Genomic DNA, 21412 nt, shown 5'->3' on the forward strand with positions numbered 1-21412 from the left:
ATTTGAAGTGGGTACATATCAAATGGTGCTAAATTTAACCCCGTGCAGATTTTTCTGGCGGCACAACTCGTGAGGCTCTTTTACCCAACACAGTCCTAATCCATTCAAGCTCTGTGGGACTCATCTGTAGTTGTTCTTGCCTGGGGGACTGTGTGTGCTCTGTGTGGTGAAACAGACTGGTGCGTCCGAGGAAAGGGCTGGAGCTGCTAGTGTGCGCGCGCGGTTGCGAGCAGCAGAATATGCTTCCAATTATTGCGTCTAGGCACGATAATTGGAAACATATACTGCTGCGCGTAACCACAAGCATTAGGCCTTGGGCTTGAACATGGGTGGGACAAAAAAGAGTCTTGGGCCAATTGCATGCTGTCTTTGTTAAAAAGACGCACGCAAAGGCCAATCCTGGGACAAAACAAAAAGCACACACACGAGCGTGTGCAAGCGTGTGGTGAGCTTTCTGAAAGTGGCAACATAAAGTCGAGCAGAGCAGTGCATGCGCGCTGCGCTAGGCTCAACCTAAAAAAAGGGCTCTCAGACCCACTCTTCAGTTCACTTATGGACCTGCCTAAGGACACTGAGGACTGCCCCTCTGCTTGTAGCCTACACTGTGCCCTCAGAGGGATGCCCTGCTACTTGAGAGTTGCTTTTCATGCTTGAACACAGGACTTCTAGAGGGACTCCAAGGGCTAGTTGGCTGGCCTGCTGATCAAACCCTAAGGGACAAAAACGCTCCACCTATCTTCAACCCGCACCTTGTCCCAGCCTGACTGAGTAGTGACCATCCAAGTGATGCTCATTCAGTCCTGTGCTCTTGGAAGGGGTGGCCCAAATCTTGGGACTTAGAACATTTTCTGCCAAAAAGTGCTCGGTGAACTGAGAGGAAACGGAGCCCTACCTACTCGCTGATCCGTCCAAGGTGCATCACCAGTCGGCCTGACTCTGTGGCAGCTCCTGCTATGTGCTTTTCTGCAGGAGCAAATCCTATTCAGCCGCGCCTTGCTGAAGAGAAGTCCAGCCTCCTTGGAACCCTTGTTGCCTACAGCTTGAAGCTCCGTCCCACTGGAGATTTTCGATTTCCATGAAGGAGACTTTGTCTGGCGGCTCCCCGATGACTACGACTCCTACTCGAAGACCGCCAGCTGCCTTGGCCCAGTTAACTCTACCTTCTCAGTGCGTTTTTTCAAAAATTCTGCAAAGTCCAAAGGTAAGTGGGGACAGGGCCCAATCCACTTCTTGCATTTGAACCGTGCTCCATTGCAGTCGGCCATCATTTTCGACTGTGACCCAGCTTCATTCAATTAGATATCCACGATTGCTGCTTTGATCTTTTAGGCTCTATTTTGCACTTTAAACTTTCAAATGCATAACTTTTATTTGTTTAGATTTTTGTGGTTTTGGTGTTAAATAATTTATGAAAATGTACTCTATTTTTTTAAATTGTTTCGTTTTTTCTTGTGTAGTATTTTCACTTTTTAACTGTTTAACACCTTGGCTCCTAGAGATGTTTTCCTCCTGTGCTGATAATTCATGAATCCCATTGTTCATGACGAGCTCAGCTCGTCATGAGCATCGAAGGGGTTAAATACTGCATAAATACTTTACACATTGCCTCGAACTGCTTTTGTGCCTAGCTACCAGTGGGTTAAGCACAGGTTAATGTTATGATTTTTGTGGTTTACTCTGACCAGGATTGTGGATGTTGCTCGAGTAGGGTTTCAGCCTCATCAACCAACAACTCAATGTCCCACAGTGGGTAAGGCATCATAAAAAGAGTATACACAACCATTGGTGAACTCACTATGTTTATTTTTTGACCGACAATGACAGTTATTGTGTAGAGCTTCTGTAACTTAATGCTGTAATTTTGTTAACACTTTATTTATAGTCTTTAAATATAAAGGCAGAAATACGTTGACTTCCCAGGGCATGAAATGATGATGTATTCAGTAAACAACAGTAACACTTAAAAAAATAAGAACACAAAGATCAGACAGGCAGGACATAAACAGATAATCTAGGAAGTACGAGAATCTAGAGGGTGTATGTGCTCTCGTCAGATCTACAAATTTCACACAAACAGAATTTGATGCAACCCCCACTAGCCCACACAGTGAAGGGGTGCAACATCAGCTTCTGGAGGTCAACGAGGACATCAACTAGTGTCACTATTCCATGCAAAGGGTCAGTCACTGTTAAGTTAACATCCGACTTGCATGTTCAATAGAGGAAACCACCTAATTCAAATGCAGCAATATATTTTCCCATTTTCTGAGTCCAAAGATACACTTTTACTATGTTGACAATAACATTTTATAGCTTCTGCTGAATTCTTCCGAATACATTGGGTATGTATATTGCGTGAATAGAGCCTTTAGATTTAGCAGGAGGGCCTCCGTGTTTGCTCCTATAAGTTTTCTATTTGGAAGTCGATCTGATTTAGTACTGCTGCGAGACTAATTTGAGAAATGATGATCTATTCTAAAGCAGCCCTGCACAGGATAATGAAATATAGTTCTTTGTATTGGTTACAGTGCCATACACGTTTTGGTTTCGGTAGCACCTGCTAGTGTAAGACTGTTAGAAGCCATTACCTGCATCCTAGACAATGTGTGCTTTGTTGATTTACAAACACAACAAGTGATGGACAGAATGTGGATCAATGTCACACACTCACCCCAGTCCAAGGATCTGGGCCTAAAATCCATCGTTATTTTGCACTCCACACCACCCTGGGTTAGACAATGGCGATATGCAAATCAGCCCTGACCCAGGCACTCCACACCACTGGAGTCAAGCTAGCTGGGCTGATGAGAGGTGTTACCTCGAAACCGGTCCGGTCCTCGGATGCTTGATTCCGTTCTGGGAAGGACATGGCTTTTGTAGTTCGGACTGGACTGTTCCCATGGGGCACAGGGTCAGAGCTGATTTGCATATCGCCATTGTCTAACCCAGGGTGGTGTGGAGTGCAAAAAAACGATGGATTTGGGCCCAGATCTTTGGACTGGGGTGAGTGTGTGACATTGATCCACATTCGGTCCATCACCTGTTGTTTTTGCATATTCCGCCCTAAGTGCGCTGGGGATGCCCAGACGTGGGTACCAGGCACTCCACACCACTGGAGTCAAGCTAGCCGGGCTGATGAGAGGTGTTACCTCGAAACCGGTCCGGTCCTCGGATGCTTGATTCCGTTCTGGGAAGGACATGGCTTTTGTAGTTCGGACTGGACTGTTCCCATGGGGCACAGGGTCAGAGCTGATTTGCATATCGCCATTGTCTAACCCAGGGTGGTGTGGAGTGCAAAAAAACGATGGATTTGGGCCCAGATCTTTGGACTGGGGTGAGTGTGTGACATTGATCCACATTCGGTCCATCACCTGTTGTTTTTGCTTTGTTGATTTACGGCATCTTGCCACTGAGCCCTGTATACCTTTATATGGCGCATAAGAGTTTGAACCCGACTTTGTGCTTGTGATTCTTACTCTTACTAATTTGGGGTGACCGTGATGAATATTTTCCATATTCAGCACATCTGGTTTATTTTGTTTTGGCTTTTTGGAGTTGTTGTGTTCCTTGATTGTGGGTGGTGATCTATATATACAGCTGTAGTAAATGAGAGCGGGCAAAAACCAATGCTCTTGCTGCTTCCACAGGGTGACGTATTTGAAGGGTCTAAAGCACTTTCCTGGGAACACAAGCTGCAAGTTTGATTTTTAAAAATTATTTTTTAGCAAATATATCTGTGTAGTTAAGAAGACTTTACAGTATCAACGTAGCATGCATTTGTGTTACTAATATTTTTAGTAGACCACTAACGGAGTTCAGACGCTGAATTTGCAGTGTTATATACTGTTGACCTCCAATGGTTTTGATTAATCATTCACTTAAACAAGCGTATTTGCTCTAAAACCATGTTTACACTTCTGTTTCTGATGCGTTTTGGACCGACAGTACTGTTCATGGGTGTGTACTTGAAGGTACCATAGTTGCCTCAGGATTCAACTATGTGTTTCTGCTCTGCTTTTGTAACATTTCCTTCATCCTAATTATCACAAACTAAAATACTATGGTGCAAATCGTATGTAATTGTGCCCTTATCCCTTTGCTATCTATTATGAACTGACTGTATCTGTTATTTCCCCAGCTGTTAGTTCCTCTTTAGGGGATCTGATTTGCATTTGTTGACTAGTAGTGTAATCCTTTAATCCTACAGTACATATCAGCTACTCTCACCGCCTCCATTTGTTTGTGAATTTGATTTTCCCAAAAAGTAAATAAAAGAACCGGTACCAGAAAATATCATACGTTCCTTTGTTCTCAAACTTGGTTCGGTAAAAGCTCTACCATGCTTACCTGGATTAACATTGAGTGTTTTGGGAAGTATATATCACACCAGCATTGATGTGAGTTTTAACAAGCAGAGCCCTCACCAATATAAAAGAATTGGCTTAAAGCAACAACAACAAAAATTGTCTCTAAACGCACACATTGCCTTAGAATTCCATGGCACTAAAAGATACTACTTTGTGCGTGAATGCGCTCGTTGTGAAAGAGCACCATTTCGTCACATACAGTGATGGTAGCCTGACTGAGAGCCCTTATAAGTATATCATTTGTATACATTTATTGAAATCAAAAGATCTTGGCTACCACTAGACCTAAAAAATTGTTTTTGGGAGCAAGGTCTTCTACAGACAGGGAAACTTAACATGCCACTGATGTCAAGTGAATGAACTCTTGTGGAATCCACTTTGGTATCACTGAGACTGGTCCTATTGGGTTTCTGTACCCCTAATGTGTCAGTGCATTGTGTGATGATTCACATTTTCCCATTTGTTTGCATTAAAACACTCAGTACCTTCTTACTTTTCTGTATCATACCTGAAAAACCAGTGCTGACTTACTGTGGATTGACATATGTCTCAATAGATCAAGCAGAAAACATTAGATATCCAGCAGAAATTCTAAGTGGTATGCTTCAGTTATCTCATTCGAGGGCTCTGTACCCAGGAGAGCATCACAGTATCATACAATACAGACTAGAGCACATTGGGGAAAATTCAGACTAACGTCAAGCACTATATGCAAGTCTATTAATGACACCAAACTGTCTAAGTTGCCTGTCCCTTAGAAGCAATTTAGAACACTATGCAGAGGAAAATAATTTTTACACTAAAGATTGTCCAGTTTACTGCAATTACTAACCCATTGTGCCGTTTTTTCGCACGACTACTCATCGCAGCACAGCAATTAAAGTGAGTGGTGTTCTGCGATCTAGCTATTCATGCGCTTTGATTTGTCCACGACTTGATGTAGCCTGCTAAAGATACCCTGACTGTAGTTAAGGAGCCAGTATGCCATCTAGGGTGAAACCTGCAATAAGTAGCAATAAGTAGCGGCTGTACTTTAATTATTTTAGTAAGAGTAGAAGTAAAGTCATCCAGCAGAACAGGGCTGAGTCGGGCATGCTTCCTTTGCAGTTGTCACCCAGTACCGGAACTAAAAAGTTATCTTTGCTTCCAGTTGCCAATGGTAGGGTGAGGAGGCAGCCCTCGTAGCATTTGTCCCTAAGTTGGAGATGGGCAGAAGCAGGAAGAAATGGGCAGTCAAGGTGAATTACACCAGAGAATTCTTTAATTGTAAACACCACCACCTACTCTGTTCCTGTGCAGCAAATGGATACACATAATGAAAAAAGAAAGATAAGAGAGGTGGAAGTAGACTTGTGAGGCCCTCCTTACATGCAGAGAGGATTAGTGAGCTTGTGGTGTTCTAATTACTGGCTTGAGCCCAGATAAGGAAGTTGAAAATTTCCAATAAGTCTAACTCCCAGGGGACCAATAGGTGGAAGTGCAGTTACGTGGCCTTGAGACATTCGGATGCCCAGTAGGGCTCCCAGGTCACAAATTGAAGAAGATGAGACTTTCTAAGAGGACTGAACTGGAGCACGCCCTTGTAGAAGGGCTTTTGAACATGAGAAGGAGTGGACTCCTTAAGGTCTGACATGTGATAGAATTTTGAATTGTAGTAGGAGTGAGGCAGCCTGGTAGAAACAAACTGTAGACAAGGAGTAGACGCTGGGCATCCAGGGTGTACTCCTTTGAAGATAAGGTCTTTAAGGATGGGAACAGGCTTTTGGGAGACCGTGGCACAGGTGGGCCTGAGTTCCATTGAGTCTTTAGTTGATGGTCACCCAGAAAAGCATGTTTGCCACACACAATCACTGCACCAATAGGCCCTCTTTGGTCTCAGCTTCTGTAGACGGTTAAGAAGACTGTAAAAAGAAACCGTATGTTTGCAACTTGGTAATGCCACTAACTAGGGCTAACAACCGTTATGTGGGCTTGTGTAACTGGCTAACACACTTCATTAGATTGTGGGAGTTTTGGTCAGCAGGTTTGGCTGAGCATCTGGGATTCCCTTTAGGACCCATAGCAGTTAATGTAGCAAGAGCACACATAAATGAGGATGAGGTTTTTCTCACCATTTAAGTTATCTCGAGGCCTATATTGGTACACCCATGATACTGTTCTCCTGCCTGAAGCTCATTTTTTTGACAGATGGGATTTTGATTGGAGGATAGCTTATAGGTACTCATCTAGGACTAGTAGGACCTACATGCACTTTTATCTCCCCAATTCTGCTGAGAAGAGGGTCAGTTTTTTTAAAATATTCTTCCTCTGAGCCATCAAGCTTGTTATACGCGAAATGGGTGCGTTGCAGGGTGTGTTGATGCTGCAGATTTGTTGAAGCTACTAGTAGGAGCTCCAGGCAGCTGCTTGAAGAAAGAGTGTTGGTGCTCCGTGACCCTTTAATTCGGTAGCCCTAGGATAGTGAACTCAACTGTGTCTCTGATCAGAGTTCCTGTTCATGGGGCTTGAACATAGTGCTGGAGAGCCTGCAGGGTCTCTCAGCTCTATAGCAGCATTGTATGATTCTCCTCCCGTACTATGATCCCTTGGTAAATCCACTTTGTGGTCATTATTTTTACTTGTATTGACAACGTTTTAAACTGCGACAAACAAAAGCAGTAGTTACGAAATTGAGCAACTTTAGAGGTTGAACTGATCGCCTTGTAGGATAAATATTTGAAATTAAGAAAATTGGTGGTACTGGACAACTTTACAACCAATGTCATGTCTTATGTCTGACCTTGTATCATTTTGAAAGTTATTTCTTATTTATTTTCAGAGTCTAGCTGAACTTGAAGCACTATGCACGCAACTATATGAAGGGACCGACCTTGGGCAGCGGTTGCAAGCTGAGAAGGTGCTCCTGGAACTTATCGAAAGCCCTGAGTGTCTAAGCAAATGTCAGCTTTTATTAGAACAGGGGACGGTAAGCATCTTAACGTTCATAGAAATATCTTTTTGTCTCTGATCAGAGGATTGTATTTGTTAATGTAGACCAATTTCTTGCATGCCTTTGAAACCCAGCGTACGCTTGCAGACACTAAATGTAAAGGCCAAAGGAGGCATCTGTATTTAAATACATCTTCAACAAGATTTGTAAATGGATCTAGTGTTCAGTGGTAAGCATTTGGCCTGCAAATTAGTATGCTTGGTTCCACAGACAAGCCCATTTAGGTTGTCTGGGCTTCTCTGTGCAATGAGGCGATCCACCCAAAGCGCTTACAGAGATATGCTTCACCTTAAACTTGAGTAGCCAACATTGTCTTCTCTTCAGCTCTTCGTAAACTAAAACAATGATTGCATTCAGTGCAAATTCTACCAGTGGATCTGTAACCAATCTAAACCTTTTTTATTAAAAAACAGTTGTGTAGACTTTTTCAGAACCGTTCATAAAAAATAATTGCAATAATAATATGATGTGTACGAGTCTCGCAGATCATTTCTCAGCACAACTAATATTTAGCATTACTACATATATTTACCTGGTTCTAACCTGTCATACGAAGGGGGCAACACCGTCCTACAACAAAGGCAGCTATATTGTTAGTGTGAAATATCAACCTCCTCTGTCTGTTTTTCATTTGTTTAGGGACAGTTGTGCGTGCAGTTGTAGAAGCCCTTGAAGTACCGAAAATAAATTACAACCCACCTAGAGCTATACTTACAAATAGCCCACTACCAATTACCAATAATCAGTCAGTTGGCAGTGTAGAAGGTCCAATCGTTTATTACAACAAACAAACTCTGCCAGAGGAGCTCCTTGCGACCTAACCCCACGAGGTCCGCCAAGAAGACTGCTGGCACATTGTCAGAACATCACATATATACTGTTACATTTCTAAACTGTTACCTAAGACGGAAAAATACAAGTTGGTACAGGTTGGTGCAGGGGAAAGACCATACATGGGAGACAAAGCGCTCTTGGTTTAGCTCATCTCATTATAGCAAGGTCATGAGGGTGACTCCCTCCTGCTAACTCCGAGAGAGTCCGCACAGCACCCCTCGGAATGTGCTTATCCAGCCTCCCCACTCCACCTACAACCTTGACAGGCCTAACGTGCAGAAGCAGCAGTTTGCAACTGTTGGGCAATTTCTCAGGGGAACGGCTTGGGCAGAATGCAAGATAGGTTTTACTAATGCGGTAAGCGAACGAGGCCACAAAATGGCGTCGGTCGAATCAAGCGGTACTGCCGGTGATTTAGATACAAAAACGTGTAATATGGTGTATGCTAATTTCTAAACCATTACATATCGTGTGTGTATTAATGTTTGCGTCTCTTCATTAGCCTACTAGATGCATCACTCTAATTACTAAAAGCAACTATATGTTTTGCCACTTCCAAATTGAATTTTGGTTCCTCAAACCCTCCTTTTAGCGTGATGTAGCTAACTAAGGAGAAGTACCAATCCTGGAAGACTTCTTCATCAATGGCCATTAACTCATGAATCTCCTGCTGTGGCATCTGAATCTTAGTGGGAACAGGGGAAGGGACACACATTGTTGTTACTTTGGTTGCACAATAGGAGCAACAAGCCGGACCACATTGCAGGCTACAGGTAAAGATGATACCTGCTGCCCCAGCTACTATCAACAATAATTTCTAACCCCAAGTCGACAGGAGCCCCCAGAACCAGCCAGAGAGTGACCAGGACCCATTATCGGTGTGCATTTCAGCCGCGATGCGATGCAATTTTTGGATAGCCAAATGAACTGTGGGGGCGGAGTCTGGAATATACACACAGCAGAAGCTGCCAATCACCCGGCATGCTCCTCCTCAATCAGCCAAGATAACGTCAAGAACCATCCGGTTCTGGAGCGAAACGAGTCTTGTGGCCTGAAGCTCTACTGTAATATTGGTCATGATATCCGTGGTGATATTAATGATGTTCTCTACTATCCTGGACAATCGTCTTATTTCCCTACTATTGAATATGGGCCCCCAGAGAGGGACTAATCCTTTACTAAAGTCCGTGAACTGCTGCAGGGAGGTGTCAGTTTGATCGACCTCCGTTACTACGAACTATCTACGCTGCCTATTGGGAACTGCTCTAGCGCAATAGAGTTGGTGTGTTCTATGGTATTCTGACGGTGCAATGTATACAGGGGGGTATAAGAAAGACAGATAACACTGCCCCGCCCAACCCCGTGGTAACCAGGTATAAGCATTTTCCCCGCACACGAAATACACGTTTGGTGGTGTCAACAGTGGGGGGCTACTGAATATTTTCATCCGATAAGTATAGTTATAGACACTGTCACCAACCTGTACATGTCCCATTCCTTGTACACAGAAATCGGAAGAAGTATTCAAAATGGGAATGGGTACAATACGCTCACTGGTAACATTTCTAGCAACAAAGTGTTGGAAATACTGAAAATCATTAAAGTTAGCAAAATCATAAAGTTCATCTTTTAACCAAGTACTATTCTCGTTGTCAGTATACAAATTCATACATGCTTCTGGATCCAACGATCCCTGTCCCCCATTTCCCTCGAGGTCAAATCCCTGGTGCGTTTCAATGTATGCTAGGATCATGTTGTAGTCCTTCTCAGTGTACTGTTTGGGATTTTCTACATAGTGGCTGTACATAGCGGAAAGCATTTTAAACCATGCTTCACAACTTCCCAAGTAGGACAAGGGCAACGAGAGGAACAGGTCATGTTTTATGCATAACAAATGGCAAAAGCCCACAAACCCAACAATCGGTAATGTTGGTAGCGCTATGGGTCTGATGGAGCATTTCTACAAATACATTCTTTGCATAAGTCTGGCGATGTCGTTCTTTGTGGGGAGCAAGAGTGAACATGAAATGTTCAGGCGGGGCAACGGTAGAGGGCAGAAGAGTTTGCAGGGGGTACTTATATTCTAAATATATGAATAGACCCATAAAAATAGCTAATATAACTGCTATCACTAACACAAAGGCTATTTTTACGTGCGTGGTCCATGTAGAAAACATTGGCTCATAAAATGGCAAATATCGTGGTGCAATGGGAAGTTCTTCTTCAAGTACAATACGACCAAAAAAACTCTGGCCTAGCAGTCCGTCCTGCCAGAGGGTTCTTTTCCCTGTGTCCGTCAGAGTCTCACAGGCAGACTCCTATCGTTTATCTCAAGAAAACAAAACGTCGTGGTCAAAGGGATCCGATGTACAACCTGGCCGCTCACAAGTGTTAGTCTTTCTTTCTGAACAGAGCGCAATAACAAAAGTTCCAGCTCTCAACGGGTTCAGTCCAGTGTCTCGCTCAGTACATCAGACCCGAAATCTAGCAAACCCTGTTTACTCAATCAAGTCTTTCCTTATCTCCTGGCAGCGTGGTCTGGGGCACCGTGATGTTTTCTTGGCCGTAGGTTGTATCGCACATGACCCGGAGTTTCCTGATCAGAAAATAGCACAGAAGGTATCTCTCCTTCATTAGAGCTCTTGCTTGCTGGGATATCAATGACAGGATTCAAAGCAATTGCAGATTCAGCGGAGACCGGTTCGCCCGATCTCGTCACTCCTTCTTCTTGCCTTTGCTCTACTTCGCAGGCGTCGGAAAAAGGTACAAATGCAGTGGCTCTCTCGGTTTCCTGGGTCAAGATTCCCCCAGAGCGTTGCTGATCATAAGGAAGCGGTAATGGCAGCATTTTCAGATGGGAGGCATGTATCCAGTGTTTCCTCCCATCCACCTTTACAGCCGTCCGGGTTGCGAGCAGGATTTGGTGCAGCTCAGACCACCTTGGAGCTAGGCTGGTGTCTCGGTCAAACTTCTTAACCAGTACCCACTGGCCAGGTTCCAAGCGATATCCGGGGCCCTCTGGCGGAGGCTGCAGTACAGATGCTACCTGTTGATGAATAGAACGGAGGTCTTTAGTCAAGGCATATAGGTAATCAATCGATCAACATAGGATATTCAATATCAGAAAAGGACCGTGGTCTAGATACCCCTCATATATTAGCTGGTCGCCCGAAGGTTATCTCATAAGGAGAGAGACCAGAGCGAGAATGAGGGGTAACTCGCAATGACATGAAGGCCAAGGGCAGGGTGTCAGGCCATTTTAAACCTGTGCTTTCCTGAATTTTATCCATATTCAGTTTCAGAATCCCATTATACTTCTCCACGGGCCCTGCTGACTGGGGGTGTCGAGCTGCGTGGAATTTCTGTTTTATCTGTAATCCATCACAAATATGTTTAACAAGGGCCCCATGGAAATGCCCCCCGTTGTCCGACCAAATCAAACGAGGCAAACCGTAGCGCGGTATAAACTCCTTGAGAAGGGCCTTTGCTGTAGCCAAGGCAGTATTCTCTTTGGTGGGGTAGGCCTCAACCCATTTACTGAAGGCACAGACCACCACTATCACATATTTCAAATTGTTGACGCGCTCCATATGGATATAATCCATCTGGAGTACTTCAAAGGGCAACGTTGGGGGTGCAAAATTCCCACACAAAACATTTTCTGCCTTCCCCGGATTGTGTTGCAGACAGACCATACAGTATTGGACCAAATGGACAGCCGTCCTTTGTATGTTAGGGTTATTCCATACTGGGTCTAACAGGGCACAAATACCTTTAGCTCCAACATGAGCCGGACCGTGGGCCATAGTTACAGCGGCCTGCACCAATGCATTGGGTAACAACCATCTCTGTTTCTCTGTCAAATCAACCCAACAACTATTTTCGTCTAGTCTTCCCACTTCCTTCTCCCGTCACTCTAACTCAGCTGGGGTGGCTTCCTTCTGCAATTCTTTCACACTTTCTATGGTATTATCAAATAAATCAGATTCCTCCACCCACCTTGCAGAGGACATTACAAACATGGTCGACATTGTGGATTGGGCCGTTTGTTTGGCAACCTGATCTGCAAAAGCATTCCCCTCACCCACTTCATCCACCACTGCCTTATGGGCGCTGCATTTGATTATAGCTAGTTTCTTGGGTAGTGTTGGGGCGTCCAACAATCGTAATACCAGGGGACCATTCTGTATTTTCTGTCCATGAGAGGTGAGGAAACCCCGCTCCCTCCACAGCCGCCCAAAACTATGGGCTACGCCGAAGGCGTATTGGCTGTATGTGTAGATGTTAACCTCAAGCCCTTCACTCAATTCACATGCTCGTAACAATGCCACCAATTCGGCAGCCTGGGCTGACCGATGGGGCACTCGAGATGTTTCAACTACTGTTTTCAAGGTCCTGATTGCATATGCAGCTGTTGTTGTTCCATCTGCTAATTTGAAACAGGACCCATCCACATATAACTCCCCCTGAGGGTCAGATAGAGGAATGTCAGTAAGGTCAATTCTACCTTTCGTTTCTTCTTCAGTTCGAAATATGCAATCATGTATATAATTGGTAGTTTCACTCATAGGGAGTGGTAGCAATGTAGCCAGATTTAACGTGGCACATCCCGTAATCGTGATGTCTGGAGCAAATATTGTCAATTTGTATCCAGTGAGGCGTGCGCTCGTAAGGTGCTGTGTCTTAGTTTTGTTTAGTAATGCGTCCACAGCGTGCGGCACCATCACTGTTAGATTGGAATTTAGAACGAGTCCTTCCGACTGCCGGATGGCCACCGCGACAGCTGCTGTGGCTCTCAGACAGCTAGGGAGTGCTCTGGCCACATTATCCAATGTGGCCGACAAATAAGCACAAGGTCTTTGCTTACCACCAAATCCTTGTGTTAACACAGAAAGCGAACAACCGTCGACCTCATAGACGCATAGTACAAAAGGTTTACGGTAATCAGGAGTACCCAAGACGGGTGCAGAACAAAGAGCAGATTTTAAAGAGTCAAAAGAATGCTGACATTCATCCGTTCAAGGGAGGGGTTCATGCACATCTTTAGTTGTTAAATGCAACAAAGGTTTAGCAAGGAGAGAAAAAGTAGGTATCCATTGGCGACAGTAGGAAGTGATGCCAAGAAAAGCACAAACTTCACGCTGAGTGTGAGGGACAGACATGTTAGAGATGGTAGTAACACGCTCAGGAGTCAAACGTCTACCCTCCTTCGACAGTCGATGACCTAAGTAGGTCACCTCCTGTCGACAGTATTGAAACTTAGACAAGGACACCTTATTACCTTTTGCCGCCAAATGATGCAGTAATTTAACAGTGGCATCCTTACAGCCTTCCTCAGTGTCGGATGTGATCAATAAGTCGTCCATGTACTGCAAGAGCACGTTGCCCTCTGGCAAGACGAGATCATCCAACAAAGCCTTGAGGGCTTGACTATAGATGCTTGGACTCTCAGTATAGCCTTGAGGTGCACAACAGAATCTGAAGCTTCGGCCAGATAACGAGAAGCCGAAGATCTGTCTGCTATCAGGATGGATAGGGATACTGAAGAAAGCATTCTTCAGATCAATGACCGAAAAATATTGAGCAGTAGGCGGGATCATCGTAAGAATAGTGGTGATGTCAGTCAGTTACCACAGGGTACTGTGGTACTACAACCTTATTAACTGCTCTCAGGTCAATCACAAAACGATAAGCATCAACATTTCCCTGTGAACCAGAATCAGAACTTTTCTTCAAAATTGGAAGAATCGGGCTGTTAGCAATATTGGCAGCTGTCTCCTCAACTACCCCTTTATCAATCAGATCCTGAATAATTGATAGCAAAGTCCGCTCACCGGCTGGCGAACTTTTGTACTGTGGTATGCGCGGTAGCTTTGCGCCAAGTTTCAACGTGATATGGACCGGTGGGATGTCTAATTTTCCCACATCCGCATGCCCTGTCGCCCATAATGCAGCAGGAATGCTATCAAACTCAGGGGGGGGGGGAAGTGGTTCGTTTTTAGCCAAACATTGCTTCATGCTGTCTGTGTGAGGTTGTATTGTTAAATAGACCCCATCCGGGGAACAGTATATTTTGGCATTCAACTTCTTTAACATATCCAAGCCCAATAGATTCTCACCACAATGCGAAGTTAACAGAAAAGGTGACTCAACAGTAGCGGGACCGATCGTGAAGGAAAGGGGTTTAGAGACGGGGCTTACTACTGGAACTCCTGAAAATCCTACAGATACATTATTCTGCCCGGACAGAGCCGCCCCTGGAACCAATGATCGAGCAACTGAACTATTCATTGCCCCTGTGTCGATCAGGAAATTCTCAGAAGTCCCCATCAATTCCCCTTTCACATAAGGTCCCTTTTGATTGACCGGGATCGACACTTGGCCCCTACTCTGTCCCCGGCTGTCCTATGGGTGGACATACCCATCCTGATCTTCGAATGCGTAATCTTCATTATAATATTGTCTGCCTTGGTGGTTATCAAAATGATTCCGTTCGGACTTGCCTGGTGCCTCTTCTCTGTGCATATCACTCTGGTCTGGACCACCTCGTCCTCGTCCTCGCCCCCGGACTGCTCCGTTCTGGGCAAGCAATAACGGACACTGCGCTTTCCAGTGTCCCTCCTGCTTACAATAGGAGCATTGGTTTATATCCCTATAGTCTGGGTCGCGCCTGCGCCTCTGCCTGTCCCCGCCCCTCTGGATACGGGCCCTCTGGCTCCTCTCCCCCCTCCTTGTCCCCGGACGACTTGCTGAAGCAACACCTGCGTTTTAAGATCCTTGGCCTTTTTCTCCACTTTATCCTTGCTTTCGTTTTCCCTGTGCTCGTAATATTGGGCCATGCTTAAAATCACGGAGGGGGGTGGAGGTAGACCAAGTGCTTTCCGCGTCCTGTAACCGTGCAGAGATTTCTGGTGCCAAATTGGTAACAAATCTATTCAAGAAACAACCTTACCCCACCTTCTGTGGCCAAATCCTGTCCACTAAAGTCAATGAAAACTCCTTCAAACCTGGTAAAGAAGTTGGACACACTTCCGTCCTTCTTCTGCCTACAAGCTGTCAGTTTGTCCCAGTCAACCTTCCGTGGAGGAATCAGGGTATGCATGTACGCTATTATTTTTGCTGGTAAAGAGGTAATTTCGTTTCTAGGCTTATCTCCAGGCTTTGGATCTCGGTCCCAGTCTTTTAGCTCGTTCCAAGTGCCCCCTAACTCTGCAGAATGATCAGTGTCATGGACCTGTCGCCAAATATAGACCGTAACCAATAACCTGAAGAATAACTCAACATCTGCCAATGTCATTACGGCCGAGGCGGCGGCTTCAGTCAGTTCCTTGTAGTAAGCGGTGGGGTACTTGCGGGAATCGGGCAGTTGTGATTTAAGGGCAAGAACCTCACTTCGTTTCCACAGAGTATATACCCATTGCTCCTGGAACCGGGCTTCTACTCTAGCTCGTATAACTTGGTTCCCATTATCACGAGCCTCTGGAATTTCAGGGTGAAAAATAGGGTGCACTTCCCGCATGGGATGCTGGGAAGTCCAGTTGGGGCTTTTCAAGAACATTCGGCCTCGATATTTTACTAATGTGTCTACATTTTTGTATACCTCCTGTGGATCCATGTTAAACTTATGAGTCCAGTCTCGGATGGTATACAGTATCTGAGGGGCCATCCCATCCCGGTAACATAGTTCCCAGGCCTCGATGAGATAACAGGACATTTGATATAAAGCATGCTGCTGCATTACCGGTTCCAAATCTTTAATAGTGCTCCATAGGTCAGCTACTGTGTATATATTGTTCCTCATCCATTTAGCTGCCTGGTCTGCTACAGCTTCTTTCTCACCATAACCTAAGGAAGCTCTCGTGAATAACCGTTTACTGCCCAGACCTCCCGCTTCCCCCATCGGTGTTCGCTCCATATCTCCGGGGGTTGTACTGGCCGATTGGGAGGTACATATGGGGCTTAGAGCTGTTAACACCGCTTGGGACGTTCCCAAGGGTTGTCGGGGGTCGGGGATGAGTGTAGCCGTGTCTCTCACTGAGGTAGGTAGGGTACGGGTAGTCCCCAGGGAGATGAGAGGCACGTCTTCCTCCGGTGCGGAGGCCTGGGGCGCGGCAGCCATCTGAATAGGTACGGCGGGGTATATGCGTTGAGGCGCATACGGTGGGGGAAGGTCGTTTGTTCAACAAATCCTCTATCTCCTCTTCTGCTTCATTTCGTGTCACATAACTCTTATCCACCTGTAACCTAAACTGTCTGTCTGCATATTCAATATTTTGCTCAGTCTTATTTTTATCATGAGCGATGGCTTTCTGAGTTACAGTCTGCCCTTGCTGGATCTTCAGGAGTTTTTCGGACAGTATGCGTCTCCGCTTCGCCTCTTTCTGCCATTCATTAAGAGTATCAAACATGGCCTGTCTGCTGCGTTTCGCAAACAGACGTTCTTGCGGATACTGGATCTTTTTCTCATCAAAAGACCCTGTCTTTGGCCACTGCAGTTCTACATTATCTTTAGTGTATTTATTCCACAAAGTATTAAAGAGGAGGGGCCCGATTCCGTGCTTGCAATACATATCATGGCTGGGAGTTCCCTCTGGAGGTGCTGGCTGGCTTTCATCCTACCTCGTGCTCCCTCGGTCAATACAGCCAAAGCATAGTTTACTAAAGTACGGCATCGCCCCCTTACCAAAATCGAGCTGAAAAGGAATCAAAATTATTAGTTACAACACTCTCATACACCTGCACACGAATAAAGTGACCACAGCACGAAAACGAATCTTCAATTTACATCAACATAAATGACAAAAAGAAACGTATTGCAAACAAGAGGTGGAGCCTGTCGACTCCCACCTATGGAGAATCCTTTCCAAAACTTGAAAGATCCAAAAAGACAAATTCCAACAGCCTTATCCTTAGACTGCCTAGAGATAGCCACACAGGTTTCTCTAAACCACAGACTGACCTACGGGCCATCCGACAGCATTCATGGTTCACTTCCCGAACTATTCTGGCTAAGCCTGCTTTCTCAAGCGCCGCTCCAGATTTGTCAGAGTGCTACCCAATCTCAGCCGCCGGCGTTCCAGAGAGCAGTCCGGCCGGGTGAAAACCGCAAGGTACACCGAGGCGTCTGGTCTTAATCTCTAGTTATCCCCAAAATCCAAAGCAGGGGCGTACGCACGTGCAGTTTCAGTACTGCCCCGTCAGACCCCCTTTGTCGAGTTCTCCGTGACCAAAGGTCACCAAATGCCAAGTCCCAAATCCAAAATCCAAAAGATATCCAATCAAGACAAGACAAGACACTCACCTGGTGCACTCAGGTCCGATTGTGCGTTCTTCACTGCCAATTCTTGTTAAACCAACGTGGCTGGTTCTCGGTTTACACCCGAAGGACTCCGGCGTGGGGTCACTAGCAGCTGGGGCTCTCTCGATCGGGAGAGCGGAGCAGACCCCAAGTTCTTCTGTTACATTTCGAAACCGTTACCTAGGATGGAAAAATACAAGTTGGTACAGGTTGGTGCAGGGGAAAGACCATATAAGGGAGACAAAGCGCTCTTGGATTAGCTCATCTCATTATTGCAAGGTCGTGAGGGTGACTCCCTCCTGCTAACTCCGAGAGAGTCCGCACAGCACCCCTCGGAATGTGCTTATCCAGCCTCCCCCCTCCACCTACAACCTTGACAGGCCTAACGTGCAGAAGCAGCAGTTTGCAACTGTTGGGCTATTTCTCAGGGGAACGGCTTGGGCAGAATGCAACAATAGGTTTTACTAATGCAGTGAGCGAACGAGGCCACAAAATGGCGTCGGTCGAGTCAAGCGGTACTGCCAGTGATTTAGATACAAAACCGTGTAATATGGTGTATGCTAATTCCTAAATCATTACATATCGTGTGCGTATTAATGTTTGCATCTCTTCATTAGCCTACTAGATGCATCATGCTAATTACTAAAAGCAACTATATGTTTTGCTAGGCCCAAATTGAATTTTGGTTCCTCACCCTCTTTGTCATGAACCTATCTATGATATAAAGATGTGCCTCGACTTCAGGTGCCTCACGTGCACATTGGAGTTGCACTGCACCTCTCTATGCAAGCAGTAACCAAAATAAATTATCATTTTCTAAAAGCTCCTTATATCAAGGTCCTCATACACAGAACAGCCATTTTGGGTATAAAGACAAGTTTCCAGTCGATTAGCATGCAGTCCCATAGTGTGTGCGTGCAATCTTACTGTACATTATGACAATGCAGGCACAATGCCACAAGTCTCATTTCATTTTCCACATCCTTAGTCTGATGGACTATATTCCCTGCATGTATGTCAACTGAATCAAGCAATAACAGGGCGAAGTGGTAACCGCTCTCAGGGCCTTAAGAGCATCTCTTGATACCTGGTCTGCAAGTACAACTGCATTTGTGCCTCAAGGCTTTTTAAGCTGCATGATGGGGTCTGGAGTGTTGATAATCAATGTCTTCTATACTTGGGATATTGTGTATGTTTCAGGTTTGCTGTAAGTAAGTTTTGTTTCCAAAATGCAGATGTGTAGCAGAATGGCCAATTGTCAGGAAGAACATTGAGCTCATAGGTACCTATAAAATGGGCTGTCCTGTAATTGCTACTATTTTTTATAAACTGGCAAACAACACCATGACATCCCATGGCAGTGCATCTCCCTAATTGGAGATGCCAATAAGGTCCCACCCACATCCCTTAGAGGCTAACTTTTACCAGAACTGAATTACAACCCAAAGATGTTTTCGTCTTGTCCGTTTACCCAGCCACCCATCCTCAACAATGCTTCATACTACATGGAACACTCTCTGCTCAGCCTTGAGAAGATCTCAGCACAGGGGACTATCCTCCATTACCAACTTGACATCAAAAGTGGAACTACAGCATGTTGTCAGAGCTAACCTGGGTACTCTCCTCTCAAAACAATAGAGTGAGTGGGGCCGTCTAAACTATTGCAAAAGGTCTTGGGAAAATTGTATGAGTACTTTTGGGCTGTGTAGAATAGTTGAGGAAGTTACATCATTTTGAAGACGACTACCCTGCTCATCACGGAGATGGGTGTGTTCTGTATTCTGGCCTGGTCTGAGAGCGTCCTTATGTGACTATCTTTTCTTGACCTCACAAATCATCCTTTGCAATGAAAACACCCAAGTACCAAAAGCCTATGTTTCTTTGCTCTAAGATGCAAATGTCATTCAACCTTACTTTCTCCTCTGCTGAGCAGGAAAAATATCGACTTCAGTAGCTCACACAGAGCCCTGAGATTGCCTGAACAATATCTAGCATAAAAACTGCTCTAGGATCTGACGAATCATGGGTGGATTAACTGTAAGCAGTTACTCAGGAGCACGCTGAAATGCCTGTTTGAGAGCATTCACTCTGAACTACTCTGCAAGTGATTAAATTACTATTGCAAAAAGAGGGACAATAATTGATGGCATGGATAAGCACTCCTTTGATGGGAAAGCACCTTGATAGAGTGCTATTTACTGTCAATGTAGGCTTATTTTGTTTACACAAAAGCTTAGCATAGCTCGAAAAGATGGGACCAGACTTAATCTTATGAAGCACGGTAAGCAAGTAGTCCCAATTTAAGATATGTAAATGTAAATGTGTGTGTCTTGTAAAGCACACTGCTACCCGGAGGCGTCCTAGCGCTATAGATCGCTGGGGAACCCGTCCTGGCTTTCCCTGTGAGATGTTCCCTCCTGGGTATCTCCAAGGTGAAACCAGGCATCCCCGGCGTTTGTGGGGGGCCGTTGTCGAGATGAGGCAAGCTAAATGCCCAGAGTTGCCGAGTGTGGTCCCTGGTTAGAGTAGGCACCGAGGCGAGAATTATCGAGTCCGCTGACCCTGGTTCACGACCCTGCCGCGTCGGGAATTAAACCCTGGTCCCGGGCCGTCCTCTGCTTCCAGGTCTGCCGCCTCTAACCAGTGAGCCACACCACTCCATATCAAATGCCTTTCTGAAATTTGCTCTAGTAACCACCATCACACTCAACATTCTTTTGTCCATGGCCAGAGCACTGTGGATCCTACATAGATGGTGGTGCATTAACCACCCTGGCCTGTAGCCACTTTGATATGGGTGTATAATTGACCCTGCCAATGTAGCCAGTTGGCTGGCCAAGGGCTTGGCAACATTTTTTTCAGGCCAGGCAGCTTCAGGCATCTCAACAAGTTCGACTTACCATGATCTAAAGGGTAGTCAGTGGTACTCAATCAAGTATTTCAGCTTTACTGGCTGAATACTAGAATCATGTTGGATATTTTCTAGAATAGTTCCGCTAGCAAATCATTTGGACCAGTGGTTTTCATAGATTGCAGCTTCCCTGCGGCTGTCAAACCCCTACTTATACAAAACACTGGCATGAAGTATTTTGCCTCAGTGCCTAAAGTGTGTGAAAGTAATGGGCAAAGGCATTTGCTATTTTATCAGCACCAGCCACCACTTTACCGCCAATGATTCTCACCCCTTCCATATGTCCAGCCTCCTCCTGTCTCTGTCTAAGGTATAGCCAGTAGAACAGTTTATCTGCCTTGTCCCTGTATTTGTGCTTGTCTCTGAGATGCCATGAATGCTACCTTTCCCTCATCGAGCACTGTGGCACAAAAGTAGCTTATTGTGATCAAATTTTTGCAGCGTCTTTTGACATCACTAGAATTCATATATTTCTTTTCCACTTCTGGTGCCTGTGTCTATAGATTGGCTACTACTCCCTTTCTGTTTCTGTGTTTCTGATATAGACCATGAAACTTCCTCTTAGGTCTGTATTGCAGACTTCCCGTAGGGTTTGTCAGGAGTCCTAGAACAGGTATTTACAGTGAAGTACATTTGTGTCTCCTCCTTAAAGTAATCAACAAAACACTCATCTGTGAGTAAATGAAGCATTTAATCATCATATTCCTCTGTATGCTCACATCAAGCCGCTTATTCCTAACTGAATTGGTAAATGATCAGAAAAGAAGATATGCCAATATTCAGGACTCTAGTACAAGACACATGCCGCGGGTAGGAGGAAACAAAATCAGTGCTCAAAAGTCATAGATTACTGTATAGTACATGAATTGGCTGATCAGCAGATGCCAGGCCCACCAAACATTGTCCAACCCTGGAAAGAGCCAACATCAGTGATTGAAGTTTGACGACCCATTCTAATCTGGCTAATTTTGAGAAAACCCTGGGATTGTAAGCCATCTTTATTTTCTTGTCAA

At 45.1% G+C, this 21412-nt stretch overlaps 1 protein-coding gene across 1 annotated transcript in view; it reads left to right on the forward strand.

The window, feature by feature from the left end:
* The window catches only part of RANBP17 (RAN binding protein 17), a 1388837-nt gene that overhangs the window by 80598 nt on the left and 1286827 nt on the right, over positions 1-21412 (forward strand). Inside the window, exon 2 of the mRNA XM_086931437.1 lies at positions 7186-7332. Within this exon, the coding sequence (XP_086787563.1) occupies positions 7186-7332 (147 nt within the window). The remainder of the gene's footprint in view (positions 1-7185; positions 7333-21412) is intronic.

The sequence above is a fragment of the Lissotriton vulgaris genome, chromosome 7 (assembly GCF_964263255.1).
Source record: "Lissotriton vulgaris chromosome 7, aLisVul1.2, whole genome shotgun sequence".
NCBI lineage: Eukaryota > Metazoa > Chordata > Amphibia > Caudata > Salamandridae > Lissotriton > Lissotriton vulgaris.